Source organism: Salarias fasciatus, chromosome 19 (assembly GCF_902148845.1).
Source record: "Salarias fasciatus chromosome 19, fSalaFa1.1, whole genome shotgun sequence".
NCBI lineage: Eukaryota > Metazoa > Chordata > Actinopteri > Blenniiformes > Blenniidae > Salarias > Salarias fasciatus.
The window spans coordinates 2,162,257-2,189,879 of record NC_043763.1 but is presented as its reverse complement, the minus strand read 5'-3'; the positions used below and the strand labels follow the sequence as shown (position 1 = coordinate 2,189,879).

Below are 27,623 nucleotides of genomic sequence, written 5' to 3'. Positions count from 1 at the left end.
GCCGTGTTTTAACATTTTTTCAACCTTTTTCAACTTTATTTCAGGTTTTTTCACCTTTTCTTATTCAGTTTTTCTGCATTACAGTTTAACATTTTCAGCTCAGCATTCACACTTGCAGTTTCTTCAGGAACTGCAAATTTGTTCTAGTTGCATTTAGTAGCATATTTCATTATTTTAAAAAAACCAAGACAGGCTGAATAAAGGTACAGACAATCATTTTAAGAGGCTCAGTTCGCTTCAATGATTCAGTGAGAACGACATCTTTACGGCTCATATTAACCAAGTGTGTTGTTTTTATCCAGTATGGAGTGATTTTGAATTGCTTTCATTATTATGAAGTATGAGAAACCAAGAAACTCTGAAACCTTGGACTGCAGTCAAACTTCCAGGATCATAGTCCAGGTTCTGGGATCCAGACGCTGAAACACAACCCTTCGTCATCATCCAGTCATCGTTTATTCACACAGATCACGATCATTTCAGGCACTTGAGGAGACGCCAGGAAGTGTCGTTCCTAAAGGTGAGGAGGGATGGAGAAGCTCTGGAGTCACATTGAAAGACGAGAGAAGGTCAGAGTTCGCGTCCGCCTTTCACTTTCAACGTCTGGTCAGACGTCAACAGACTGTAAAATACATCAAACAGGCTAAAAAAGAAAGGAGAGGAAGTTTGTGGTCCGAGACGCTTCCTGTTTAGCATCAGGAGTGAAATCTTCCATGTTTTCCTCGACCGACGCTTCCTTATCAGTATTTTCTACTTCCTGTCCCGTTTCTTCAGTTATGGCCGCCGTCCTTGGGCTTGACGACGCTCTCCAGACGCCGGGTCCTGATGGGAGGCAGCTCGTCGTACATGTCGAAGCCCAGCTGCGAGTGTTGCTGAGGCAGTCGGAAGAACAGCAAGTGTTTCCTCAGGACCTGAACAGCAAAACAACACACAGGGTTAGAATGTATCAGGAGAGATTCAGTGTTTACAAACACACAATGAAAAAACAGTGAGGGATGTTCATCGAAGCTGCTGGAACAGAAGTGTTGTTTTAAGCCAATTTTATGGTTCTATTTTAAATTTCTATACAAAAGAGACGTTATTTTCATTCCTGTTTTCTGCATCACTGATTGTCTAAGAGCATCATGAAGCACCTGGAGCGTCTGATTTTATTCCTTTGGTCATGTAAAGTGATATCATTGTCTCGTATAACTGATAGGCTTAGGGGTGTTTAGATTTCTGGGGATCCTCAAGGCTCCATCCTCGGGACTCTTTAATTTGACTCCTCCTGCTTCCTCTGGCTGAGATCAGGAACATCACAATATGCAGATGACACACTGCTCTATGTATCAGTGTCAGTGAAAGACACACCTGCAGGGTGAGTGGAGAAATCAAATTAAACATTAATTAATTACAACTTCACGGTGAGAGAAAAATGGGGGTGATTGTTTTGGGTTGTAAAGCAATGCATTGTGGAGTGACGCTGCTATTTAAAGAGAAGAACAGTACCTCATCAGTCAGGTAGTAGATCTTCCTCAACATGCTGTGTCGAGCCGTTTCCACTTCCTGGAAGAAGACAGAGACTCCATCAGCACGGACCAGTGTTTTCATCCCCGCTGCTCTCTCAACTGACTCGCTGTTTTTCAGTTTTAAAAATGTGTTTCATATTCTGACACGTTGACCTCAAACACTTCACACTTCAGAGTTTCACACAACGGCACCACAGAAAGCTAATAACATTAAGACTGGAGGATTATTGCAACTTTAAGGGTTTTTTTAATAAATCTGAGGCATAAAATGTGTATAAATCCCTGTAAAACCACTCCTCCCACAGCACAGCTGCAGCTCCTCAGGAGCTCCTAACGCGCCACACATGTGATCCTGTTCTGAAGGTTTCACTGTGGCTGCGTTCAGATAGCAGCGTAACTTGAACATGAAGACACAAAACCGGAAGTCCCGGATCTTTCTGAGTCTGAAGGCTCACCTGCGCCGCGGCGTCCTGAGAGAAGACGAAGGCGTTGACGTGAGACAGAGCGACCACGTACAACACGGGGCACCAGCTGGGCCTCAGGGCGCCGGTGACCAGAGCGCGGAGGTAGAGCTGCAGCAGGGGGAGGGAGTCCTCCGGCGGGGCGGTGAAGCGCTCCAGAGGGACGGACAGCTTCAGGGGACGGAGGGACGCGATCAGCCGGCCGCTCTTAACGCTGTGGCCGAGCGGCGTGTGTTTCCTCACCTGCTCCGGCGTGACCCCCAGAGACCGCAGCACGCCCACGTGCTCGCCGAACACGGCCAGCCTCATGGCGGCGCTGTACCGCCTCTGCAGCGGGAGCAGCAGCCAGCAGCCGAACAGCCGGTCCCCGAAGGAGACGGCCTCGTACTGCGACAGCAGCGCCGAGTACAGGTCCTGGAAGGAGGCCAGCCCCGGGGGGGGCGCGCCCAGGTCCAACGAGTCCAGCCGGGATCCCCTGGGGAGGGCAGAGGTCAGGATCGGCTGCTGCTCGGCTGAAGGGATTGTGGGATATTCTGTGCGGGCTCTCAGACCTGGTCATCAGCCTGAACAGAGCCCAGGCGAGTCTCTGGACCGGACGCTCCAGGAACAGGTCACTGGAACACAGGAAGACGCAGGACAGGCGGGCCAGCCTGGCCACCGGGGGGACGGCCTGCAGCAGACACACACACACACACACACACACACACACTCAGGACGCCGCTCAGTGGGTTCACAACACCAGACAACATGAAGTCAGCGACACTTCTGCCCTCTTCAAGCATCTGGAAGCAGTTTAGTCTCACTGCGACTGAAAGAGGACAAACTCCCCATACAGGGGTTCCCACAGCGCGGGTCGCGGCCCACCGGAGGACCCTGAAGGTACTGAATTTGGGCCATTAGAAACGATACAAGATACAGATACAAGGGTAAAAAGTGTCTTTTTTGATCTATTTTGTCCACCTTTGTTTTGAATCTGTTTTCTTCCACTTTCTCCAACAGAAAAGTGATTCTGCTGAAAGACAAGCAAGTTAATTTTTTGGTCTTTTATGGAGACACACTTATTAAATTATTCAGTTTCTGGAACAAATATTTCCAGGAAACTCATGTTAATCTGCTAATTTGATCAGAACATGGATATCAGAGCTGGCTGGGCCACAGTCAGGAGGACGACTTCTGCTTTCTGAGTGCTGGAGCTGTGTGTGTGTGTGTGTGTGTGTGTGTGTGTGTGTGTGTGTGTGTGTACTAATGTTAACAGTCAGCTTCATTTCATCAGTTGACACACCTGGTTTGACACAGAGGAGCTGAAACCACACACACACACACACACACACACACACCAGGGTGTCTATATGAACGACCATCGTCACACATCTTTCTTCTGCTGTTGTGGAAGCGAGTGTGTGTACCTGCAGAGCCTCCTCCCTCCACACCTCCAGCAGCAGCAGCCACTGCAGACAGTGGGTCACGGCCTGCAGGGCCCCCGGAGGGAGCTCCTCCACCGCCAGGCCCCCGGCCCCGCCCCCGCCCCCGGCCCCGCCCATCTCCGTGCGCTCGTACAGGCCGACCAGCGGCAGGAAGGGCCAGTCGGACGGCACGGCGGGCCCGCTGAGCTCCGGCAGGAGGAGGGAGGAGACCCGGGGGGGCCGGCCCAGGAGGGCGTCCCGCGACGCCAGGACGGCCGGCTCCAGGTGCGCCAGGTGTGTGAGGAAGCAGCCGCGGATGGAGGGCAGCTGCAGGCAGGCCTCCCTCAGCAGGGGGCCCAGCGAGCCGCCGCCCGGCGGCCCCCCGTCCAGCTTCAGCTCCCCCAGCTCCACCGCCTCGGGGCCGCCGCTGCCGCCTTCCCTGGAGAGAGAGGAGAAACATACCAAGATGCAGAAGCAGCAGAGCTGACGGCTGAGGCCGAAGCAGCTGAACTCACAGGATGAAGTCTCTGCTGAAGATGAGGGCCGACAGCAGCTCGTGAGCCAGGAACTCGCTGCCGGGCAGCAGCCACGGCAGGAGGACCAGCGCCACCTGGTGGAACAGCCCGGCGTGTCTGGACACCTCAGGCTCCAGCGGCACCTGAGACCGGGCAGAACGGAAACACACACAGGAGGAAGTACAGGAAAAAACAAATCAGCCACATGTGCAGCTCATTCCAAGAGAGGCCTGGACCGAGAAGGAGAGACGGGGTCTACCCAGCTCTCCCAACACCGACATGAGAGAGGTCGAAGGTCAGCTGCTACATGCATCAGCTGCACGCTGCTTTTAACACATGACGACTTGCATCAGACAGAAGAATCCAAAAAGGAACAAGAAACATTCAACATTACAGGTTTAGCTTCAAGGAATAAAACTGAAATAACATGATTTGATATTTCATACACGGCGATGTGTGTGTGTGTGTGTGTGTGTGTGTGTGTGTGTGTGTGTGTGTGTGTGGGCCCACCAGCCGGTGAGCCAGGCGCAGCAGCAGGTACAGCAGGTGGTGCTCGTGCCGCAGCAGCCACACGGTGCTGTGGGTCATGGCCGGCCTCGCCCGGCTGCAGCTCTGCAGGTAGTCCATCACCGGAGCAGACAGCAGGAGGCCGGAGAACTACACACACACACACACACACACACACACACACACACACACACACACACACACACACACACACACACACACACACACACACACACACACACACACACACACACACACACAGGAGAAAGAGCCTGGTTTAAAGCGCTGGGAGCAGGCGGCGTCGTCTGCTTCCTGCCTCCTGTCAGGACTCGTACTACCAACCAGCTGCAGACCCACCTTCCTGCAGAGGGCCTTGTGGATCCCGGTGACGGTGTCCAGCAGCAGGACCAGCCCGGTGAGCAGGGGGAAGGGGGAGCCGGGCGCCGCCGGCCCCGGGCGGCTCCTCCATCCGGAGCAGGCCAGGCCGGGGAGGCTGGGAGGAAGCTCCGGACCGGCGTGGACGGCGCCGCACACCGCCGAGGACGAGCTGGCAGCGAGACGTCAGGATTACCAAGAAGAAAACCCTCCAGCTGGATTTACCGTCTGGCTAGAGGAAGCGCCGGCGTACCGGAGGTCCTGCATCAGGCCCTGAACGGCGCCGTGGCTCATCAGCGGCAGCAGCACCTCCGACGCCAGCAGCTCCACCTCCTGCAGAGCCTCCACCGGCCCGAAGCAGCTCTGAATGACAGAGAACAGGCTGAGGTCGGCATGATGGGGGGTCTGGGGGTCTGGGGGAGCAGGACGGAGGTCTGTGGGGGTCTGGGGGTCTGGAGCGGGTCTCCACCTGTCTGGACAGCTGCTGGTAGTGGGCCTGCAGGTACAGCAGGTAGGCGGGGATCAGAGCGAGGCTGCTGTCCCTCTGCGCCGGGTCGTCCAGGCCTCTGATGAGGCCCTTCAGGCTCCCGGTCAGGGACGCCCGCAGACCCGAGACCTGGCTCCAGGACACCGGGGGCGGAGGGGGGCACGGGTCCCCCTGAGAGCTGCAGGAAGCAGAGGACGGGTCAGCGGCGGCGGTGGCGGGGCGAGCGGAGGAGGAGGAGGAGGCGGGGCTACCTGAGCAGGGCGGCCTGCAGCTCCTCCTGGCAGCCGGCGGTGTGTGTGACCTGAGTGAGCAGAACCAGCAGGGCCTGGACCCCCTGCAGCTGCAGGGGCAGCAGGGGGTCCGGGGGGCGGGCCAGCTGGTGGACGGCCTGGAGCTCCTTCACCACGGCCGGGTACAAGTCTCTGAGGGGCGGACAGGAACACACACACACCCTGTCACACACACACCTCCGGCGGTGACGCTTTTTTTTTCTTTTTCTCTTTTTTTTTTTTGAATGGGACAATGTACAGTTCTAACATGAATGTTGCCACTTGGTGCAGTGTTTACATCTGTAGTCCCAGCGGCAGCGGCTTTGGTCAACCCAAAACATGAAACAAAGACCAGACCGTTCACCAGACACAAAAACACACAAGACACTGACAACGTTAAAAAGATAATAAAATCTCCCCTCTCACAACTCCACATTAACAAGACAGCATGTGACATGGAACATAACATACACGGTCAAGAGCAAGATCAACACCTTTTAATGCGTACACTGTTGGCTATTTTTTAGGTGTTTTTTAAGTTCTGTTTCAAAGCTATCGATAGAGGAGCATGATTTTAGAGCATTTGGAAGATTATTCCACTGGTTCGTTCCATTATAGGAAAGAGCTGACCTTGCACAGGCAGACTTACGGTAAGGTATAATGCAATCATGAAAAGAAGCTATTCTAGTAGATCTTACAGAACTCGCTGGTCGTTGTTGGACAAAGTTTTGCAAGCAGCCAGGAGCCAAACCATTCAAGATCTTGAAAATCAAAGATAAATTTGAAAAGACTCGATCATTTTCAAAGCTTGGAAAACTGTGCCTTACCAAGGTATTGCAGTGGTGATACCTAAAAGGTTTCTTATCAGAGATCTTTGAGGCTTGTTTACACAGACTCTAGTGGTTTAACTGCAGTTTCTCCAGCCTGTCCCCGACAGGTGATACAGTAGGACAAGGGGGAGAAAATGAGCGCATGCATAAAAATCCTGGCTGCTTCTAACGAAAGACAAGATCTAATATGTTTAAAGTTAACCAAACTGTACCGAATAGTCCGTGTAGTATTTTTAATATGACGTTTGAAATTAAGATGTGAGTCAAGGGTAACTCCCAAGTATTTGAATTCAGACACAGTGTCAATCCTCCTCGCATTTATAAAAATACCTGATGCTAGAGTTTTAACATGAGTTGGTGTGAAGAACATGGCTTTTGTTTTGTCCACGTTCAAACTAAGACGAGACTGCTGAAGCCATTCAGCCACAGGTTCCAACGCTTCAGTAAGTTTTTCTGCTGCTGAACAAGTATTTTTATCATGAGTGTACAAAACTGTATCGTCCGCGTAGAGTGGTACCTGTACGCCTTGGCAGTACTGCGGGAGATCGTTGATGTACAGATTCTGAAAGTTTTTGAACAAGATCCCTCCCCCCGCCCTGGACTCACAGGTACAGCTGGCAGGCCTGGCCGTACGCCGCCGCCACGGCCCAGAGGCGGCGGGCCTCGACGCAGAGCCGCAGCGCCTCGCCGCGCTCCAGCAGCAGCTGGGCGGGGTCGGCGCCGAGCAGGCAGGACAGGCGCTCCCTCACGCCCACGCCGTTCAGCTGGGGGGGGGGAACATGGCTGCGGTCAGGAACGCACGCCGCCGCCGCGCTACCGGACGAGCCGCGGGACGGCGGCGGTTACCAGGCGGGCGCAGGCGTGGCGGCCCGAGGCGGCCAGCACCCGGAGCAGCTTGACGGCGCCGGGCAGCGGGAGTCCGTACACACAGCGGGGGGGCCAGGAGGACGGCGCCGACCAGGAGGCGGGCAGGAACTCCGACACCACCGTCTCCATCAGGCGGGGGCAGTCCAGCACCTGAGAGGGGGCGGAGCCAGAGTCAGAGCACGGCCGCGGGCGGACCGGAGGAGGCGGGGCTTAAGCAGCGGCGGCTCGCCGTCACCTGACTGGCCGAGGAGGACGAGTGGCGGGCGACTCGCGTCAGGATCTCCAGCACGTCCTGGACCACCCGCGGCGACGGGCGGACCACCTCCAGGATGTAGCGCAGCCGGGGGAGGAGCTTCATCCTCAGCAGACCCTGCAGACCACACGGCCGGCCGTCATCCCACCGGAGCGCCGCCCCGACGGGCGCCGCGCCGGCCGGTTACCTTCACGGCGTCCTGCGACGCCACGGCGTGGTCGCTCTTCTTCTCCTCCTTCTCCGCCGCCGTCTCCTTCATGCTCTCCTCCAGCCCTTCGTCCTCCTCATCCTCCTCCTCCTGAGCCGACGGCAGCAGGGGGAACGAGGACAGACCGCCGAACCAGGAGAAGGTGGAGTCCAGACAGTCCTGAGGGAACACACACACACACACACACACACACACACACACACACACACACACACACACACACACACACACACACACACACACGTCACCGCTATGATGTTTCTGCGCAGCGTTTCTCAAAGGTGTGAAAGAGCTTCACTCGTTTTTTATTTAAAGTGTTGTCCCTGGATCATCCACTAGAGGGCGACGTTTTCCAGATAAAATCTTTAGTTCATTTTAAATATTCCTGACATACTTTAACATCATTCCTATCTTGATTTTTTCACTGTGAAATTAGTGTCAATGAAAGTGCTGATTTTATTATCACTTCATTATTTCTATGAATACTAGTTTGCTGTGTTTTATAGTAAGTCTTTAACTTAAATTGGTCACTTTAGTTTGCTCTTTTTCAAAAGATAATTGATAAGAAATCTGGATTTTAAACCTAAGGAGCTAGAAAAGTGAATACTAACTAAGCATTTTATTTTTTTCACTGCTCAAAGAAATGTGACATGCATATGTACCAGAGTGGAGAAGTGAACAAGGTTTGTGGAAATATATGGAAAGAATTTCAATTTTTCCAAAACCGTTCATGACGGAAAGAACTTTTCCACTTTTCCTGTAAACACACCGACTGAGGAAACTCACTTCGTCTTCTGCACAGACCAGCAGCGCACGGAGAGCATGCACGGCGGCAGACATCACCGCCTCCACGCCGTCGTCCAGCGCGAAGCGCAGCAGGAAGAGCAGGCCGGCGTCCAGCAGCGAGGACGTCACGCTGCCCGTCAGGGCCGGGCGGTACTGACCCGCACGCGCCTGCAACGGCACAGCGCAGCCGCATGAGGGCGCACACACACACACACACACACCCAGCGTGGCTCAGAGTGTGTGTGTGTGTGTGTGTGTGTTCTCTACCTTTGACAGGACGCTGGCGAGCGTGCAGAGCGCCAGACTCCTCTGCTGGGTGATCTGACTGCGAGACAACAAGAAGAGCTCCTGCAGGGAGTAGCCCGCCCTCTGCAGGGGGAACAGGAAACAGGAAGTGTTCAGACTCGGGAGACTTTCACCCGCCGGCGCCGGAGTTCTGATGTGGCGTGACGTGGACTCGCCTCCGGCTCGTCTCCGTGGTGGTGCAGCCCTAAGTGTGTGGGCAGGTCCTCGGTGGGGGGGATCAAGGTCCCCGAGAAGTCGAAGCGGGCCTGCATGGCCTGTGAGAGGAAGAAACCCCGGCGTGAGGAGGGGAGGAGCGGCGGCTCACCTGGCCGCCGCCGCGCCTGCTCACCTGCTTGGTGCCTTTCCTCCGGGGGGCCGGGAGGTCCGTCGTCCACTGCAGCTTCTCCGGCTCCAGCTTGTCCATGTGGAGCCACTCCTTCTGAGGCTTCACGGGCAGAGAAGCCTCTGCTCACACACACACACACACACACACACACACACACACACACACACAGAATAAAGCATTCTGTTCTAAATTGACCATGTAAACGGCTGAAATCGATATTCAGAATTAACTTTAAATCCGAACAGACCAGCGGGTTTATTCTCCTTAGGAAGCGGAATTATATGCTAATTCGATGCGACTTCATTCTGGTCGTTCTGCTCCGTCTGATGACGCAACTTTCCAAGATGGCGGCCTGCGGCCCGCGTTTCGACTCCAGTGGAAACGATTTATTTAACGGCAGTTTAGAAGGATTAGATATAAAGAAACGAGCAAATCGACGAGCGCTTAACAACGAGGACATTTTCAAAGCTGTAGTGTTAATCGAGAAAGAAAGACGAGAAAAACGCTGTTTACTTCCGGGAGACGTCAGTACGTCACGGCCGCCCCGTCCAATCAGAACACCTCACAGACCCCGGCGGGAGAGAGGAGCTAATCCTTCATTTTTCTCATGTAAACACCAAGCTCAGGAATATAAATCTGAATTACTTAATTCAGAATAAACCAATTCCGAATTAAGAACACCCTGTAGTGGACTCAGTGTCTCCTTTAAAGCTCCCATATGAAGCTATTTTCCAGTCACGTCATATCGGTCAGAGAAGCCCAAAAACATAGTATGTAAGTTTGTTCGCCTGAAATTGAGCCTATGTTCAGAGTTTGAGGGTCTAAAAAGTGGCTCCTCCTCCTCAGCCTGTTTTTCACAGCCTACTTTCCAGGATGCACTTGAACGCATCTGGCCAGTACCACTCTGTCCCACGGGGGTGGGGGTGGGGGTGGGGGGGAGTGGTGTTCCTCTTGATGACGTAGACAAAGTAAGATTTCAGAATCGCGTGTCTGAGTGTATATTTCCTTAAAATTAAAAGTGGAGCGCGCAATTGAGGGAGGTGACTGAATGTTTCACTTCTAGGGATCATACAGAGGCTCTGGGAGGTGATATGACTGTGAAGACTCCTTTTTAAAGTGAATTTTGCATAATATGACTCCTTTAACATGGAGCAAAGTGCAAATGAACAAGAATTAAGGGTTAAACAACCCAAAGGTCAAAGTTCAATTCATTTGGGAGGTGAGGGGGAGTGAAACAACTGTGACACCAGGACATCAGAAGGTCTTTGATGAGGATCAGTCGTACCTGTCAGTGTGGACGGAGGCGGCCCTTCATCCTGCTCCTCCTCCTCCTGCTCTTCGTCCATGTCCACCTCTTGGTGTCTGTGAAGCAGCTCGGCGGCGGCGGCGGCGGCGGAGGAGCAGGAGGAGCTGGGCTCTCTGCTCTCACTGTGAATCAGCTGATCTCTGCTGCTGCTCTCATCCTGGAGCTCAGACTGGGAGGGCCGGACCTTCTGGGCTTGACGAGATCTGACGAACTCCACCAGCCGAGGGTCTGGGAAAGTTTAAAAAGGTGCAGATTGGATCAAGCGTCCAGCTGAGAGCAGATCAGGGGTGAGCTGAGGAGCTGCGAGGCGGCGGAGGCGCACCGAGCTGAGACAGCAGCCTCTTCTGCTCCTGGAGGATCTCGGCCTGGGACATGGCCTGCAGCCGGGCCTGGTTCTCCCGGTGGATCCTCACGGTCTCCTCCGAGCCGTCTGGACCCCGGAGCCCCTGAAGGCCCTGACCCGACACCAGCCTGGGACCTGAGCCTCGGGGTTCAGCAGCCGGAGCAGCTTCAGGCGGACTCTGACGGACGGCTTCTGTCTGCTGGAGTCTCTGGGCGGCGATCTGACGGGCGAAGATGCTCTTCTTCCCTCCGGCTGCCGGCGGCTGCAGGCCAGGAGGACGACCAAGGGTCCAAAAAGAAGAACCAGACAGCTCGTATTAAGACCACCAACACGCCGTGTCTGTCCCAGAAAGTCTTGGTGTCTCCATGATGGGTGAGGCTTTACCTGGCTGCTGGTGTCTGAGCGGCGCTGAGCTCGGGGGAAAGCCACAGCGGTGAGCGCCGGCAGCGAGATGGGAGCGGCGCTGGTGTCTCTCTCCTGACAGCAAAGGATCCGCAAGTCAAACGCTTCAGAGGAGAAAGGAGAACTCCACACAACCTCAGACCGTCCACAGGAGAACGTACGACGATCCTGGAGAGGACGGCGGTCAGGTGAGTGTCGTGTCTGTCCAGCCGCTCCGCCGCGTCTTCGTCCTCGAACGTCACGCGGCCCGTCTTGAAGCGGGACTTCTTGGGGGGGGCCGGGGTGAGCGAGGGCAGCTGCTCTGGGAGGTCTGCACCGCACAGGAAATATGACGGATCACACATCGCGGTGAACCCGGGCACACCTCAGGGTCGCGTACTGGGCCCGCTCCTCTATTCTTTCTCCTTCATGTTTCCAGATTACAGGAAAGAAAACTGCTTCTCCTCTTTCCAACATGTCTGAGATGAAGTTCCTCTTCTTGGAGAACTGCTCTGACCAGGAATGAGCTGAACTGATAACCACTGGACGGCGTTTATTTGGATTTCTTTGACTCCATGAGTCCACAGAGGAAAGAAAACGGGAATGAAATCCAATTTTATAAACCTAAGTAAATAAAGTTGGTGTTTAGTTTGAAATCTTAGCATTTTATTCACATTAAAGTGTTTTTACAGTAATTTTGTCAAAGTTTAAACCGTTTCTCTCACAAACTGAGACTTGGATTTCAATTTAAACTTTTATAGTGGTCAGTATTTTTTATTTATAACCTGCAGACTCAGCAGACCCTCAGGGAGAGGCTTTTTATTTCATCCAAGAGAGACAAACCTCCTGGTAAAACTGCTTTTTATTATCACGGTCCACTTTAGATTAGATGTTTTTTCTATTTAATGCAATAGTTTTAAGTAAAATGATTTATGTGCCCTTTAATCATTTTAATATACTTTTACTCTGTTTTATGTTTTCTGTATATTCTTGAGCTACATTGATGTCCTTTAGCTTCACTTTCAATTTTTATACTCACATTTTTTCACATTTATCTTTAAAGATCCTTATTCTCTGCTTTACATTTTCATATTTTTATGAACAAGCTCGAATGTTTCTCCAAACATACATGAGGTTAAGATTAAGAGTTTTTTTAATGTCAGTTCATGTGTGTTTAGCACTTTTGGGTTTTAGTAGCTTCATGGAGGCAGGAGTGGAGGCTGTCATTTGTGATGGACGAGCATCACTACCTCACTCTTCTTCTGTCTGTCTTTGTTGTCTGATTTCCATGCGTCTGAAACAATAATGCATTTATTCTGTTGATGTTTAAGGCTGAATATTGTTCACCTTCGATGGTGACCACGTCCTTCTGGCTGCCCCCCACATCCTCGTTGTGTCCTCCTCCTCCTCCTCCTCCTGCCTCCCCTCTCCTCTTGTCAGGCCGGCGCACCACGCTGGCGGCAGAAGGAGCCCCAGAGTTCAGGAACCGCTGCTGCTCCTTCAGGAGGTCGGCCTCAGAGTCGCTGGGTTTCGGACGCCGCAACATCCCTCTAAAAGAGAGCAATACATTCTGAGATGTCCCCTTCTTCGACTCTGTCTATTTCATGTGTCTCCACTCCAGATTAAAATCAATCAAGCATCTGCTTGTGATTTGCAAAATAAAATGAGATTATGGTGTTTGGATTAGCTTTACATATCAAAGATACACCTGGACAGGTGTCCACTCCATCACTGGTCAAAAACATGCAGGTAAGATTAACTAGTGACCCTAAACTGCCCCCAGGTGTGAATAGGAGTGTCTGTGGTTGTCTGTCTCTCTGTGTTTGTCCTGTGATGGAAATGGACATGGACTGGATCCGGTCCAGAGTTATCTGGGATTGTCTAAATGTTTGGAGTCGCACTTTAACCCAACATATCATAAACAATAAATTACATGTTGAAACCAAATCATTTCACCTATCTCTATGGAAAATATGAGCCAATTCTAAATTTTCTGGCAGAAATTTTTTATCAAGAAATGGGAAAATAAGTTGGAAAGGTGATTAACATAAATCAACTACGTACAGGACAACTAAACAGGACAAAGAGATTACTAATAAAAGAAGCATTTCAGACAGGGACAGCCTTTCAAATGGAAAGAGGATCCTATGTAACAAAGTGCATCTAAAAACTGAGGAACAACTCCTGAAGACTGATATCTTTAATTACTTCAATATGTCCAGAATGCATAGTGATGCACATGGACGTGTGATGCATTCAACTCTGTTCAGCATCAATTACACCTTAAATTCACTTCTGTTTGCGATTTCAGTATGAAATAGTTTAATTGTTAAAGCCAGAAGCATCATAAAAAGCTTCAGCTTTTACCTAACTGTCCAAATAAACACAGAATGAATGAAATGCTGATTTTTCACGTGGTGAAGTTTTGCATCAGGATGTTAGCATGAGCTACGTGCTAGCTTAAATCCTTCATTCGTGTCCATTTTAAAATTAAACTAACAACGATAAGACGTGTATACGCGAATAACGTGTTTATGGCAGGTTATTTTAAAATGTTTTTTAGGAGAGAAGCTGACCTGTAGTTACGCTCCAGATCCAAGAGGAGTTCCGTTTAGTTGTTTCAACACGGAAGATATTTAATGTCACACAAAACACAATCCGGATGTTTCGGGTGAGATGGTTTCCATGTTAACTGATGACCAACTTCCTTTCGCCGCCGCAATCACTGTTAGTAACAGCAGATATTAAAAAAGGATGTCAGGGGATTTTTTAATCTTCTTTGACTGTCCTCCGTCGTAGGCTGTTGTTTCTAGTAACAGCGGGTGTTGTCGTCTGTTCTTATTAGCAACAAGAGAAGCTAAAGGAAGTCAGTCACTGGTTAACACGGAAACCAGTCAATCCGAAACACCAAAAGCTAAACGGAAGACCTCACAGTGGATTTTATGCATAAATGTATCTGTAAACATTGGTGCAGTGAAGCCAAAAGTTATCCACTCCAGCTGCTGCCGAGTCTCCGCGTGTAGGTTTGTTGCTTTGATGCCTTAAAGCGGCACGGATTTGAAGGAAATCCTCTTCCTCTTTTCCATGCAGGACTGCAGCTCAGCTTCCTTCTGGTCAAAGTTCACTCCAGCAATTTTTAGGCTTTAGTTTTTGTACAATCAGGCAGTGAGAAACTACAGGAAACCGTCTTCAGGTATTGATCTGCAGCTCAGCCTTCATGTCTAAGCTCACTCCGGTAGTTTGGCCCAAAGTCATTTTATTTGGGGACTCCATCACACAGGTTGGTTTCTGCTCCTGTTTATACTGTTTAGTCCTGAATTCACTAAGCTGGTCTCTTATGCTCATGACTAATGCACTCTGGACTGTTTCAGTACTCATTTCAGCCTCATGGCTGGGGGGCAGAAATTGCAAACAAACTTGCAAGGTGAGCACACTTCAAGGAATTTATTGTGGCATTTATTGTTTGGTTTGAAGAACTTCAACATGTTGTTCAGGAGGTTGAACATTTTCCTCCACATCACCTCAAAAGAGGACAAACCTCTAAACCAGTTCAACAGCAAAGTGGAGCAGAAGATTAAAGATGATAGAAAAACATGCCTCAGAGAAAGAGAAGCTGTTTCCACCAAACTTTCTCGATATAGGAGTTTATCCAAAATTATATTTAAATGACACAGTGGTGAGTAAACAGATTTTGCTTGCTAAGAGTGAATTCAATGACAAATAGTTTAGAGAACAAATTGGCAAATTCAAGATAGAATTGAAATAAACCCAAGAGTGTGTACAAATAGATTTCTGTGGTTTTAAACAAGTGTCACATCGTTCCATAAGCGAGGCTGTGTTCTGTTGAACTGTTACTGACCATAAAGTTACTGACAGGAACAAACTCCAGCCAGAATCAGTTGATTATGAAGGATAGAGTTCATATTTCTACCCAGTGTGCATAAAGATGTCCAGTTCTTCAAACACACACCCATCAGCTAAATCACAACTTTCACACTGTCCACACACCTGTATTTCCTCTGAAGGTGCTGTGCTGTGATTCAGCTGTGTGTGTGTGTGTGCGTGTGTGCGTGTGCGTGGTCCCGTCCCGTCAGGAAATGTGACGTTGTGAACAGAGGGCTGTCAGGATACAACTCCAGATGGGGGAGGATGGTTCTTCCTCGGCTGCTCAGCCAGAGCTCTGCCGAGCGCGTCGCGGCCGTGACCCTCTTCTTCGGAGCCAACGACTCTTCTCTGGAAGGTGAAGCTCAGCGTCCTGAACGGAGCAAGTGAAAGAAAGCAGCAAACATTTGACTTTATATGAATTTTTTGACTTTATATGAAGTATAGATGACGGTAAACGTGGTTTGTGTGCAGATAAGAACCCGCAGCAGCACGTCCCGCTGCAGGAGTACTGCGAGAACCTGAAGGACATGGGACGCTTCCTGTCCTCGGCCGGCGTCCCGTCGGACCGTCTCATCTTCATCACCCCTCCTCCTGTGGACGAGCCGGCGTGGGAGAAGGAGTGCCTGCTGAAGGGTGAGCGCCGTTGGCCGTCCCCCCTCCTCTTGCGGTCCCTCAGACTGACGGCGGCGCGTCCCGTCTCCCGCAGGCTGTCCTCTGAACCGGCGCCACGCGGCGGCGGGGCAGTACGCCGAGGCCTGCGTCCGAGCGGCGGGGCAGGTCGGGGCCGACGTGCTGGACCTGTGGACGCTCATGCAGCAGGACGGACGGGTGAGGACGGCGGCGGCGTGCCGTCCGGCCACGCCGCTCCGGACTGATCGGGTTCTCCTTTCAGGACTTCCGGCCGTTCCTGTCCGACGGCCTGCACCTCTCCCAGGACGGGAACCAGTTCCTGGCTCAGCAGCTGTGGCGGCTCCTGGAGGGCCGGGTGGCCGACCTGCCCTTCATCCTGCCCTACTGGGGGGACGTGGACCACGCCAGTCCCGAGAGCAGCCTCCTCTGTGACCTTTGACCTCCACTCTGCACCAGCACGCCCAATGAAGACACAAATGCACAATAAAGGGTTTTTTTTATTTGAGATCTGTGCGGGTAACTTCAGGAACAAACTTTAAAAAACAAAACAAATTAAGAGCAAAGAAAGAAATGTACACATCTGACGAGACGCTCCCCCTGCAGAATAAAGCTTTACTGTACAATCGTCTTTATTCCTTCTTGACCTACAGCTCTGCATCTAGATAGCAGTGAAGGAGGAAGCAGTAACAGTGTGGAGACGCAGCGCACAGCTCAGACACAGGAAGCTAAACACTGATCCAGAGTGTGTGTTCGAGCTCAGCTGCTGGCATTCGTCTTCGTATTTCTACTCAGAAATAAGTGGGAGGAGCGGTGAGGCACGACGCTGAAAGGCACCACGTCTCTTACAGAGCGATGTCAGACACCAGTGAAGCTGACGGCGCCGTTCAAGCTGCACAAATAAAATGGATTTAATACTTATAACACTACGTCCCCTCTTCAAACACACGCTGGTGGTTTGAGGAGGAATCCACGTTCAACAGTACAAACATTAAAAAACTTAAATTCTCCAGTGATGCTAAAAACACTCGAAGTGCAGTAAGAGCAGATTCAAGGCGTCTGAGTTTCACGTCATGGAAGGAACAGCGTGGATGACCGATTCTGAGACACAGCAGTGTTTCCGTTGGTGGGAAGTGATCACAGTTGAACCGTGGAGAACGTTAGATCCTCTGCAGAAACCGAGAGGAGACGTTCAGGACAGACGAGACGGACCGGCCGGCGCTCAGCACTCCGTCTCTCTACTGTCGATGCAGTCCTGCCTCTGCAGCCGCCGCCGCTCCCGGGCCGCCGGGCTCTGCTCGGTCGGATCCTCGTAGGAGGATCTCGTAGCCGACGAGCAGACTGCGGCGGTTGTGGAGTCGGCCGGCGGCGGCTCCTCTCCCGGGTGAGAGTCGCTGCTGGGGTCCTCCTGGATGGTGGCCATCCGCAGCCCGGCGCTGTCCGGGGTGGGGGCGCAGCTCGGGCCGGGGGCCGGGGGCGGGGCCTGGCTGGGCTGGGGGGGGTGGCAGGAGGGCGCGGTCCGGCCGGCGGAGGAGGACGGAGGATGAGGAGGATGAGGCTTGACGATGCGGACGGACGCCGACTCGAGGTTGCTCAGCATTTCCTGACCCTGAGGAGCGAAACGCAGGGCGTGAGGGCGGGGCGGGGCGGGCGGGGGAGGGGCGGGGCGGGGCGGCGGCCCGTCTTCGACTGAGGAGGCCTCCGTTCCCTTCAGACACCAACCAGAACTTCCTGTGTCCCTGTGGACACTCTGACTTGTCTCTCAGAGGCTGGGCTGTTAATCAAGGCCGCATTCCATTCAGCTTCACAGCAGAGTGGAATCGAGCCTGAGCCTGAGCCTGCCTTGCTCAACGACAAGTCAAAGCGTCTGCGGTGAGGAAGGCGTGAAGGGGAACGTCTCCTCAGTCTGAGGACGGCTGGACGGCGCCGTCTGCTCCGGACGGCAGCGGATGCAAACTGAAAATGTCCACACACTCTCTCTCTCTCTCTCTCACACACACACACACACACACACACACAGACACACTGCGCTGGATGTCACAAACCACAACAGAGGTGCAACCTGTGGGGTCCTCTCTCGGTTTGAATACTCCCAGAATGCACTCTTGCTGTCTTGAGGTAATTCCTGATCGGGTGCGACTCTGCGCTCGCAGCCGTTCCACCGGCCTGCAGCTCGATCAGCGACTACATCAGGAAGTAAGTGACTGCAGGAGTATCCCACACGTGGGCCACTGACCATGCATCATCACCATCATCATCATGGACTCCATCGCAACGCAGCGCAGCGCAACACCAAGCCGCAGCACACACACTCACCTATGGAGGGAGCTCTATTACACACTTCCACCATCTGCTGCAGTTCCAAGGCAAAGAGTGATGGACAGGTCATTGAGAAAACGCCCGAGAGGCCGAGGCCGAGCTCTCTCTGACCGACTCGGCTGCTAAAGGCCGAGCAGCCGTTTAGCAGCAGAGCTGAGATTCATCAGAGCAGACAGGAAAACCATCACAGATCAGTCAATAATTCTTCTATTTTGAATTAACGTGGAATTTAGAAGCAAGAGGTACATTCTATTTTTATTCTGTTTCCTCTCCCGCTCCCGGCACTCAGGTTAATGTTTGAGGAAGCAGTGGAGGGCCGGGTTAGTCCTGTTAGTGTGGCTGCAAGGCGGAGTCCCGAGGGAGCGTCTGAACGGCGGAGAACTTACACTGGGGGGGAAGTAGAAGGACTTGGTGTTCTCCTCGTACTGCTGGTCCAGCCGTTTGTCCTGCAGCAGAAACACGATCACAGCCGACTCGAACTCAGCCGCAGAAAAAGTAAACGTGTGTTTTCAGCGGGGAGAGGAGAGCTTCTCACCACACAGTGAACCAGGATGCTGAGGGGAATCCAGAAAATGAGAGAGAAGACCACCACCGAGCCCACGATGTTATCGGCCAAGAACTTTCCTGGAGGACAGAGACGCAAAGGTCAAGAGACGAAACGCTCGCCCGTCAAACCGACCGAGTCTCACCGAGGACGCACCGAACGTGTTGATGTCCAGCTTGTCGATGAAGTCCCACAGCCTCTCGATCACATCCTGGACCTGCTTCATGCACTTGCCCTGTTTGGACGGAACACAGCTCCGTGAGCGAGCAGACGGAGGAGGACCTGGCGGAGCGGGACGCCTCGGTCGTCTCGGGAGGCGCGGACACTTACGCCCTCGTCGCAGAAGCCCACGGTGCAGGGCTTCCCTTTGCGGAGGAAGAGGAAGTTGCCGTTGGCCTGGATGAAGGGCGAGCAGGCTCCGTCTTTCCCGCGGCAGCAGACCTTACAGGAGTCCTCCGTCTCTGCAGGACAGACCGGACGCATGGAGACATTTGGTTCCGCTGCTCTGCGGAGATAAACCCCGGCCGGAGCGCTCCGCCTCACCGTTGCAGGCGCAGGACTGCAGGTTCTGCACGGCCTCGCAGAACGGGTGGCACTCTCCGCTGTGGCACCGGCCGTTGTCGACGCACACCGTGTTGTCGGCCGCATTTTCGGGAGGAGGACAGACGCTGCTGTTCCCTGCGACAGAAGCGAAGAGCGGTGAGAGACGCCGGCGGCTGCGCGTGCCGGGCGCGGCCAGCAGGGGGCAGTCACCTGTGCAGGACGAGATGCCTTTGCAGGTGGCGCTGATGGGCTCCTGGCACCTCACTCCCGCCCGCTCGAACATGCAGTTCCTGCAGCAAGGGCTGTTCCTGTCACTGCGGAGCGTCCAAGCAGCCAGAGTTACGGGATGGTCACAGCTGGAGGATGTTCCCAGCACGCCGCCGCCGCCGCCGTCGCGGAGGAGCTCCTACCTGCACTGCGAGTTGCCGAGGAACTTGCAGTCGGCGGTGCAGCATTTGTCGGTGTTCAGGTTGAGGAGGCCCGGGTCGCAGTCCTCCCCCTCCTCCACCCTGGAGTTCCCACACACCTTGCTGTTCCGCTCCTTGAAGCAGACCGGCGCCTTGAAACGCAGCGTCTTCCCCACAGAGATCTTGCTGCAGTTTGAGAAGCGCTTTCAGGGGAAAGACGACAGGAAACAGGAAGTGAGGGAGCAGAATCACAACGATAGCACATCCCATGTAACATCTGAGTGAGGCGTTTCTCCTTCACCTTCTGAAAGTTACAGGAGAGAAACGACAGAGAAGGAATGGTGGAGGAGGGACGCCACGCTTCCTGTCTGTCGTTCCATCTCACAGGAACAGCTGTGACTCAGTCTGCTCCTTTACAAACACCTCATGTCACACTTTGCCTCCGCTGCTACACACAGAAGCGACCGTGAAGGCGGCGCTTCAGACACGAGCTGAACTGGCAGCAGATCTGGATTTTCTCTCTGGGCCCTGATGGGTTTCATGCTGCCGGCCAGCCGGCTCGTGCACCTTGTTGTTGACGTGGTCGCCGCTCACAGCGATGGGGTACATGACGAACTTCCCCCCCTGGTCGTCGCTGGGGGCGCAGTACGGGATGTTGTCGGGGTCGTGCTCCGCGCCGAAGTTATGGCCCAGCTCGTGAGTGGTCACCAGGTCAGCCTCCTGAGGACAGCGCGCACACACACACACGCACACGCACGCACACACCGACACGGTCACATCTCCGTCACACAGACAAGTCGAGTCCCAAAACTGCTCCGAGGAAAGAATATAAAAAAACCTGAGACCACAAGAAAAAGAAAAGAAAAGACTGCAATTTAAAAAAATGATTTGCAGAGCACAGCTTCAAATATCTAGTTTCAGATTAAATAAAAATAAATTTGATCTTTGAAATATAATTTGTTTCTTGAAGGAAATCCACTAACTAAATATTAAGACGTGAGGCGACGGCGCTGCAGCTGCTTCTACGTTTATCTCCACAGAACTTAAACATGAAGTAAAAAACTGAACTGGAGGGCAAAAACAAGACATCTTTAATTGAATCCACGGCTCCTTTTCCTGCTGGGCCTGAGCCGAGAAGCTGCAGACAGACCTTCGTGAGGATGGTCTTGCCGTAGTTCTTGGTGCTGGTCAGGCCCGTGTTGAGGTAGCTGGGCTTCTTCACTGAGTGAGACGGGTAGTACGCTGCAGGGAAGCACACAGGAACCACACGCTGGCTTCACACTGACCATCAGTAACACGCGAGACAAACTCTGGTGCGACGGTCTGGAGCGGCTCACGTCTGGGGCAGAGGCCCCCCAGGGCCTGGGGCTTGGAGGGGGCCACGTAGGCCAGGCCCAGCGTCCCCTCGTCGAAGTCCTGGTAGGTGAAGAGGTGAGCCAGGCACACGGTGGAAGCGTTGTCGGCGATGTCCGAGCTGAATTGCTGGAGAAGACGAGCAAAAACTTAAACATTTGGATTTTTTTAAAACAGCATTAAAGCACAGAACGGACTGATTAACTTTGGTTTTCTTTTCTTTTCAACCAGAAATTTGTACCAAGGTCACATTTATATTGTCAAGGTCAAATGGATTGGTGGTAAATGAAGTCAGAGTGAACTGAAAACTGATTTGTGTGCGTGCGTGTGTGCGTGCGTGCGTGTCTGTACCTCCAGCAGCCTCTTGACGTCCCACACCTCCTTGCCCCTCACGGGGCTGTTCTCCATGTTGTAGTGGACCCAGCCGGCGGCGGCGTGGCCGGGCGGCGGCTTGGTGGGCTCCTTGTTTATGATGATCTGAGGACGGAGACGAACAGACACCGCCGAACTTTACATCCTTTAATAAAGTCACAGTCAGAGATGAAGCCGAGAGAATTCACCTTGCTCCAGTTAATAATAGTTCAGGACTTCAAACACATAAAATCACATTTACTGTCTAACTCGCCGCTTCGCCGTAGTAACAAAGGACTCAGATGTGGACTGACCTCGGCTCTGAAGGCTTTACTGCAGATAAAATCTTTGTAAGTGGATAATGTGCAGTTTAGTGGGTCAATAAAACATTGCAGGGTTTTTATTTCAGCCTCTTCAGGTAGTGGGATTAAACGCGACGCAGTCCGAGCTGCTCTTCGCATTCATGGTGAGGAGAATTGGAAAATAACTCTAAGCAGCTAAATGAATGCATATCTTCTCAGTGAGAAAACCCGGGCCGCGCAGTGTGACAAACAGTGTCTCCATTCATGCCCAAAGCCGGCGGAACAAATGAAATTACCCTCTGAGGCTCAGACAAAAGCTTTCAGTTCCTCCTACAGACGGCGGGCTCTGGCTGGCGGACAGACACAGGACGCCGTTTACAACCAGCGCTGACGGGAAGGAGCCGCCACATGAAACCCACCTGGTGGATCTGCACCCCGTAGCCTTTAAACTCATCGTCCCAAGTGGTGTTTCTGTACATGTCGTCGACTCGATCAATCAGCTCAATCTGGGTTGAAGAGAAAGGCAGAAGAGGACCAGCTCACACGATTCACCTGAATGAACGGCTCCTCACTTCAGCTCTTAAACTGATAAGACAATGATCGATCGTGATAACGAGCTGCGGGTTCGGGCTCGGCGGACGCGGCGCTGAACGTGCGATCAGTAATCCGCACCAGGTAGTTGAGGGTGACGCTCTCCTGCTCACGGCCCATGTGCTTGAAGAAGCGGTAGTCGGCGACCAGCAGCAGCGGGCAGGTGTTCTTCTTGTGGTCGTGCGCCCGTCTCTTCTCTCTGCGGTGGCGTCCTGGAAGAAAGGAGCCGCAGTTTGAGTTCACCGGACGGTTGAGAAAAGGGTTTGAGCGCACGCTGAGAGTGAATTAGGTGAAAAGAGACAAAAAAAGAAAAAAAAAAAAGAAGAAGTCAGTTTCACAAGAGCTGCTCAGTAGCTGCACAGAGGTGTGTCAGTGAAGTCAATGTTTTTTATCCGTTTTACTGCCAGCTGCACAGAAAAGGACAGCAGGAAGCAGCGTTTGCAGCATTACATCACACACACTCCTCGGAGTGTGGGAGTGAGCCGGAGCTGATGCAGACTCTCCTCGCCGGGCCGTCAGCCTCCTCCATTCGAACCTTCACCTCCACTCATCTCCCAGATGAGCTTTTTCTTGTTTTTTGCTTCTTCTTTTTCCCGAGCAGGCGGCTCTGGTGAAAGGTGCTCCCGTCCCTCCTCCGGCTCATTAAACCTGCGGCAGGCTTTACCTTTCCAGCGCCACAAAGGAATCACAAGGCCATCCTCTTTATGTAATATCTAGCTGCCAGCGCCGCGGACGTGCAGAGCACAGGATCAGCTCCAGCCAAGAAAAAGAGGCTTTTATTAAAGTGACTGCTGCACAGTCTATCACCCACCTACTCTGCTTCACCGCTGCAGCCTCCTCCTTAAACACTCGCTAGTCCTCCCACTGCTTTCCACTCGCTCCTCTCTCTGCTACGACGGGCACAAATCTGAAGGCTGCGGCGGAGCTCACCGTTCTCCGGGTCCGCCTCCTCCGGCCCCGCAGACTGGTCCCGGGCCGCCGGCGGCAGCAGGTCCCGCGCCTCCGCGTGGATGTATCCGCACACTTTTGGGGAGGCGATGCGGCTCAGGTTCCTGATGTCGTCAGAGCGATAGACCAGCAGCCTGCCGTCCGTCGGGGCGTCGACGAACCTCCACAGCGGCTGGGCGGACGAAGACAGACAGGAGGTGAAATAAATGAGACGGAAATGTCCCGGCCGGTGGCTTCCTGTCACTGCACCAATCTGGAACTCACTGACTTCATGAGAGCGACCCCTGGTACAGACACAGAGAGTTACTCACCTCTATGTTGTATTCGTCCTCATCGGTCAGAATGTGAGCAGAAAACTCGTCTCCGTCGATATGCGCCTGCACGCGAGAGTTCTCCTCTCCTGCAAAGACGAATGTCAGTAACGAACCCGTCCGTACGATGAGCTGAAACAGGCCAGGACGAGGAAACGCATCTCTTTTCATTCGCTCACCGACGACGTGTCCCGTGAAGTAGTTCTGAAGCGGCACGTCGACGCTCTCCTCACTGCCGTCTTCGCCCACAAACACAGCTTTGAAGTTCTCGGTGAAAAGATCCGTGTTTGTGGTCAAGTAGAGCTTGAAATTCCTGAAAATAAAATTAAATAAACAACACCTGACATCCGATCCACTGACGGTATAACGTCGATCAAAGCCGCTGTCACTGAGAGCAGTGTCGTCACAGATTACTTGAATATCTTTACTTTAATAATATAATATATTTACTGATTACTTCAATATCAAAGTAACTAAGTTACTTTAATAGTAACTCAGGTACTTTTTACCGATTTCTTCCCTTTGCTGCCTCAACATAAGAATGACAGCTGGTTGTTTAAATAATATTTTATTGAAAGTGCACGAACTTGAAACATGAACATGTTTTGTTTCTGTTTCTTCGGCTTTACAAGACAGAAACTGGTGAATAACAGACAACGTATGAAATGTATACTGATGCATAACACCACATGCATGTCAATACAAAAACAGCCAATTATATCACAGGAAAACAAAAAAATCCCCTTTGCAATATGTACACAACAATATCTGCAAAATTCACATCAAGAAAAAAACAAAAACAACGTGCAGTGTGCTGCAGAAACGCACAATGAAGATAAATGTGCATTTTCAGAATAAAAAAAAAATTGCCAAATATCACAGAAATAGTAACTATTTGCCGTTCAGTGCCTCATTCAGCAGCACTGTGTGGTTACGCTCGAAGATGTCTCCCAGCTGGATGATGCCTCGGTCACGTGTAACATACCGTTCAAAAGCTTGAAAGACGTAGAACGTCAACAATCTTTATTTAAACTCCCCAAATTAACGACAGGCCCACAAGATGGAGACAAGGGGCAGCACATCTAATTCTGGGGCATGATGCTCTTTCACCGCTCCAGAGGATTATGAGGTTAGTTTTGGCCAGAGGAGCGCCGATAGATGGAAAATGACCACAAAACGGTGAGGAAATAAAACATGTTGTGTTTGATGTGAACAGCTTTGAGATTTGTTGAAGAAATGTGTGAGAAACATGATCTGAGGTGCTGCTGTGAGATGTGAAGCTGGGTTCTGGGTTTGTTTTGCCGCTGACGGGAGCTGCTCGGCTCAGAGAAGATTCTGCCTGCTGTCTCTTAAAGTAAATGACTTTCTAGTTTCATATGATATCCAACATGTTGGGAGGAGCAGACGGATCTTGGTTCTGTAGCGTTTTGTGTAGAGAGGTGTGGGGGAGGGGGGGGCGTGTCGAATCGTAGCATCTGGATTTTAAAGTTGTTCTAAAACAGACACTCGGTGTCAAAGTGCAGCTGGAGCCTCAGTCAGTGAGATCAAGGCTTCTGGTTTGAGACACAATTGAAAGAAAAAAATCCTCGCAGCACTTCAGTCTCTTTTTACACCTGGTGAAGTCACACACAGCTGTCAGTCCGTCGGGCAGAAATAAATGGATGGTTAAATAAATGAATTAAATTAAATCGTAGTCGTGACCCGGCGTTTTGTCCTCCCCTGGGAAAACGTGACATGCGGCGTCACTCACAAATGCCAGAGTAACATTTTCTCTTACAAATTCACTTACACATAGGCTGTAACGCACAGTCACTTAGGAAACTAACTTGAATCAGATTACTGGTTTGGAAAGATGAACGCGTTAGATTGCTCGTTACTGAAAGAAAGTAATCAGATTAAAATAACGTGTTAATTAGTAGCGCGTTAGTGACAACACTGACTGAGAGGAAGGTTCACATATTCCTCTCTGAGGAGTTCGCTCAGGTGACACTTCTGGATTATGAGTCCAGTGTACTTTTACTTGTAGGTGAGTACAATTTAAGAAACTGAACTTTGGCACACAAAAGAGCTGCTTGTTCTGAGAGGTCGGATTAAGCCTCCAAACTTTTCTCTGCGCCAGTCTTTTTTTTCAGGTAGAAGCATAAAAATAAACCATTAAAAGTATAAATATTCATTTGATTACTTTTGCATCATTACATAAACTTTTTTGAAGTCTGTTTTTTGGACATATTCCCGTTCATCCTGCTCAAAGCTTAAAATGTTTCTCATTATTGAATCGCCAGAGAAGAATCTGAATCAGCCATCCTACTTTCAGTCAAGTCTCCACCACAGGGGCAGGAAAACATGTGTGAACCCTCTGAAATGTTCTACTTTTGCATTAATTGTTCATAAAATGAGTTCCAATCTACACAGACAAAAACAAACAATTAACATATTTTGTGTCTTCGTCAAGCATGTGAAAGATTTATAGTACTTGTTTAAAAAAAAAAGAAAGTGATTAAATCATTAACCGAATCTCCTTTGCAGCAACAGTTAAATGAATCGGTTCATTCTTAATCTGAGGATATTGGTCATAACTGACTCTCTCCAGCTCATTCCACAGCATCTTACTTACTGGGTTCTGACTGGTCACTCTAAAATGTCAAATTTCTGGTTTTGAACCCGTTCAGTGATAGAAGTTTATCCATGAGGCTCATTGTGTTGCTGCATCACCCAACTTACATACATCGTCCTGTAGGATTCCCTGACAAACTGAGGAATTCCTTATACCATCAATTAGGGAGTAAAGCAGCTCCAAGCCATGATGCTGCCGCCACCAAACTTTAACCAGTCCTTTAATGTTTTCACGTTGGTGTTCCAGTTTTAGTAGAAGAGAAAAGAAATAGAAGATAACATCACAGCCAGTACTGCATGCTCCTCCCAAACACTTCAATAATCTGAGTGTCTTCGGCTTTGTGGAGGATTATGTTGGCAAGCTTTAAACATGCAGCAGTGTTGTGTTCTGTTTTCTGATTCTCCTGTTGCGGGGATCACTACTCGTTAGAAAGTGGACTTGATCATAAATCCTCGGTGTGTGGTGGCCCGGTGGACGGGGGGCTGCTGTACCTGTGCAGGGCTCTGAAGCTCACCAGCCGCTCCAGGTGGGACTGGGTGTGGACGTCCCTCTTCCTCACAGAGTGCAGCTGGAGGCCGGACAGAGGCAGCACCTCATAGTCCGAGAGGAGGGAGTTCAGGGCGTCTGCGGGACACGGAGGGGAGGAGAGCGTAAAACAAAGACATGAGAGCCAGAGCATCACAACCAGCTGAAAAAATACCACCATATTAAGCACATAGCCAAGATTTTAAAAAATCATAGCAATCTAAAAGTAGCCGTTGTTATACTGCGGAATAAAAAAAAATAGCTGTCATTTGAAGTTGCTTCCAGATGACAGCAGTAGCTTCCGAGCTAACGCTAGCTTGAATTAAACTGCTGAAGTGTCTTCTCACCAAACTCCGGGTTTTCTTCGTGACTCTCCTCCGGAATAATCCGTGACTTAATTGCGCCGCTCACCCAGCAAGGAGCCAGAAAAGCGATTAAGAAAAAGCTCCTCATGATGAAGCCGCTCTGTCGCCTACAAAGAAGCTGTCATTATCAAAATAGGGAAATATCGGGCTAGCGGCAGCTAGCGGAGCAACCCGGAAGTGATCCGGGTGGAAACATCCACTCTCAGGAACCACAACGTCACTCAAATAATGTAAATGTATAAATTATTTATTTACTGTCTCAGATAAATTTGTAAAATGAATGCGTTATGCACACGAGTCTGAAGTTTTATCCTCAGTCTATCAGTTTCTGATATTTCAAAAAGTTATTTATAAAAGACTCGTTTGATCTCTTAACCTTCAATATGCCGCATGTCCATCTCAGTGACAAGACTGTCTACATATGCACAAATTACCTCATATCATACGACTTGTAAGTGATAAACTGTGTGGATATGCATTAAATTGACCAATCTTCCATATACCTGGGAGGGAAAAAAACTCCAAATTTTATGGCTTTCTCGCTGAAATTCTGTAGAAGTGATTCTACTAACCATTAAGCATGATAGTATACACTGTAATATGCTACATTTTTATACTTTTAAAATATGGGAGATTGTGGGGAAGCTGACATGTGGTCTGGTGTTGGTGTGCCAGGTGCTGCCATCAACCCAGACTCTGTCCTCGGCTGCAGGAACGGATCAAGCGGCTGGTCAAACTGTTTGAAAAGGGACTTGGTTAGACAGAGAACAAAACTAAAAGCTTGCCATGTGTGGAACATCTTGTGATT

At 51.2% G+C, this 27,623-nt stretch overlaps 3 protein-coding genes across 5 annotated transcripts in view; 1 reads left to right on the top strand and 2 right to left on the bottom strand.

Moving 5' to 3' along the window:
- The window catches only part of adam17a (ADAM metallopeptidase domain 17a), a 32,153-nt gene extending 5,166 nt beyond the window's left edge, over positions 1–26,987 (bottom strand). Inside the window, exons 1-20 of one of the 3 annotated variants that reach the window (XR_003933555.1) lie at positions 26,798–26,987; positions 26,417–26,549; positions 23,491–23,624; positions 23,312–23,400; positions 22,983–23,172; positions 22,134–22,264; positions 21,881–21,967; positions 21,160–21,285; positions 20,793–20,937; positions 20,606–20,697; positions 20,023–20,175; positions 19,459–19,658; positions 19,259–19,362; positions 19,049–19,183; positions 18,836–18,966; positions 18,662–18,740; positions 18,497–18,585; positions 18,348–18,407; positions 16,813–17,251; positions 9,496–9,505 (exon numbers count right to left, since the gene is read on the bottom strand). Coding sequence is in view for 2 of the 3 variants with exons in the window: in XM_030116859.1 (XP_029972719.1) it covers positions 16,881–17,251; positions 17,959–17,995; positions 18,348–18,407; positions 18,497–18,585; positions 18,662–18,740; positions 18,836–18,966; positions 19,049–19,183; positions 19,259–19,362; positions 19,459–19,658; positions 20,023–20,175; positions 20,606–20,697; positions 20,793–20,937; positions 21,160–21,285; positions 21,881–21,967; positions 22,134–22,264; positions 22,983–23,172; positions 23,312–23,400; positions 23,491–23,624; positions 26,417–26,549; positions 26,798–26,903 (2,592 nt within the window). In the remaining variant the exon portion in view is untranslated. Of the gene's footprint in view, positions 1–9,495; positions 9,506–16,124; positions 17,252–17,958; positions 17,996–18,347; positions 18,408–18,496; positions 18,586–18,661; positions 18,741–18,835; positions 18,967–19,048; positions 19,184–19,258; positions 19,363–19,458; positions 19,659–20,022; positions 20,176–20,605; positions 20,698–20,792; positions 20,938–21,159; positions 21,286–21,880; positions 21,968–22,133; positions 22,265–22,982; positions 23,173–23,311; positions 23,401–23,490; positions 23,625–26,416; positions 26,550–26,797 lie in introns of those variants that run through there. The other 2 variants (XM_030116859.1, XM_030116860.1) reach the window with 2 other exon arrangements.
- On the bottom strand, positions 96–13,726 carry rpap1 (RNA polymerase II associated protein 1). The gene is made up of 26 exons (XM_030116846.1): positions 13,707–13,726; positions 12,478–12,680; positions 11,313–11,461; positions 11,134–11,226; positions 10,729–11,011; positions 10,386–10,634; positions 9,104–9,219; positions 8,931–9,029; positions 8,737–8,838; positions 8,470–8,637; positions 7,663–7,842; positions 7,458–7,592; positions 7,202–7,372; positions 6,962–7,119; positions 5,508–5,678; positions 5,239–5,434; positions 5,023–5,132; positions 4,752–4,941; positions 4,398–4,544; positions 3,888–4,030; positions 3,376–3,811; positions 2,521–2,639; positions 2,213–2,444; positions 1,964–2,140; positions 1,489–1,545; positions 96–911 (listed from the first exon to the last, which is right to left on the bottom strand). Exons 2-26 carry the CDS (start codon positions 12,674–12,676, stop codon positions 771–773), a joined length of 4,221 nt encoding a protein of 1,406 aa, XP_029972706.1. The 5' UTR covers positions 12,677–12,680; positions 13,707–13,726; the 3' UTR covers positions 96–770.
- iah1 (isoamyl acetate hydrolyzing esterase 1 (putative)) lies at positions 13,933–16,268 on the top strand. The gene is made up of 6 exons (XM_030116909.1): positions 13,933–14,410; positions 14,502–14,554; positions 15,225–15,370; positions 15,487–15,648; positions 15,722–15,843; positions 15,908–16,268. The coding sequence occupies exons 1-6, from the start codon at positions 14,348–14,350 to the stop codon at positions 16,082–16,084; spliced, it is 723 nt and encodes a 240-aa protein (XP_029972769.1). The 5' UTR covers positions 13,933–14,347; the 3' UTR covers positions 16,085–16,268.
- Positions 26,988–27,623: the final 636 nt, after the last annotated feature.

Excerpts from the sequence above, each read along its gene's own strand:
- rpap1 (XM_030116846.1), bottom strand. The coding sequence starts at position 12,676 with ATGTTGCGGCGTCCGAAACCCAGCGACTCTGAGGCCGACCTCCTGAAG. Across the intron at positions 8,638-8,736 it reads TCGCCAGCGTCCTGTCAAAG|GCGCGTGCGGGTCAGTACCG; the intron begins GTAGAGAACACA and ends GTGCCGTTGCAG. Across the intron at positions 7,120-7,201 it reads GCCACGCCTGCGCCCGCCTG|CTGAACGGCGTGGGCGTGAG; the intron begins GTAACCGCCGCC and ends CCCCCCCCCCAG.
- iah1 (XM_030116909.1), top strand. The coding sequence starts at position 14,348 with ATGTCTAAGCTCACTCCGGTAGTTTGGCCCAAAGTCATTTTATTTGGG. Across the intron at positions 14,555-15,224 it reads ATTGCAAACAAACTTGCAAG|GAAATGTGACGTTGTGAACA; the intron begins GTGAGCACACTT and ends CCGTCCCGTCAG. Across the intron at positions 15,649-15,721 it reads GAAGGAGTGCCTGCTGAAGG|GCTGTCCTCTGAACCGGCGC; the intron begins GTGAGCGCCGTT and ends CGTCTCCCGCAG.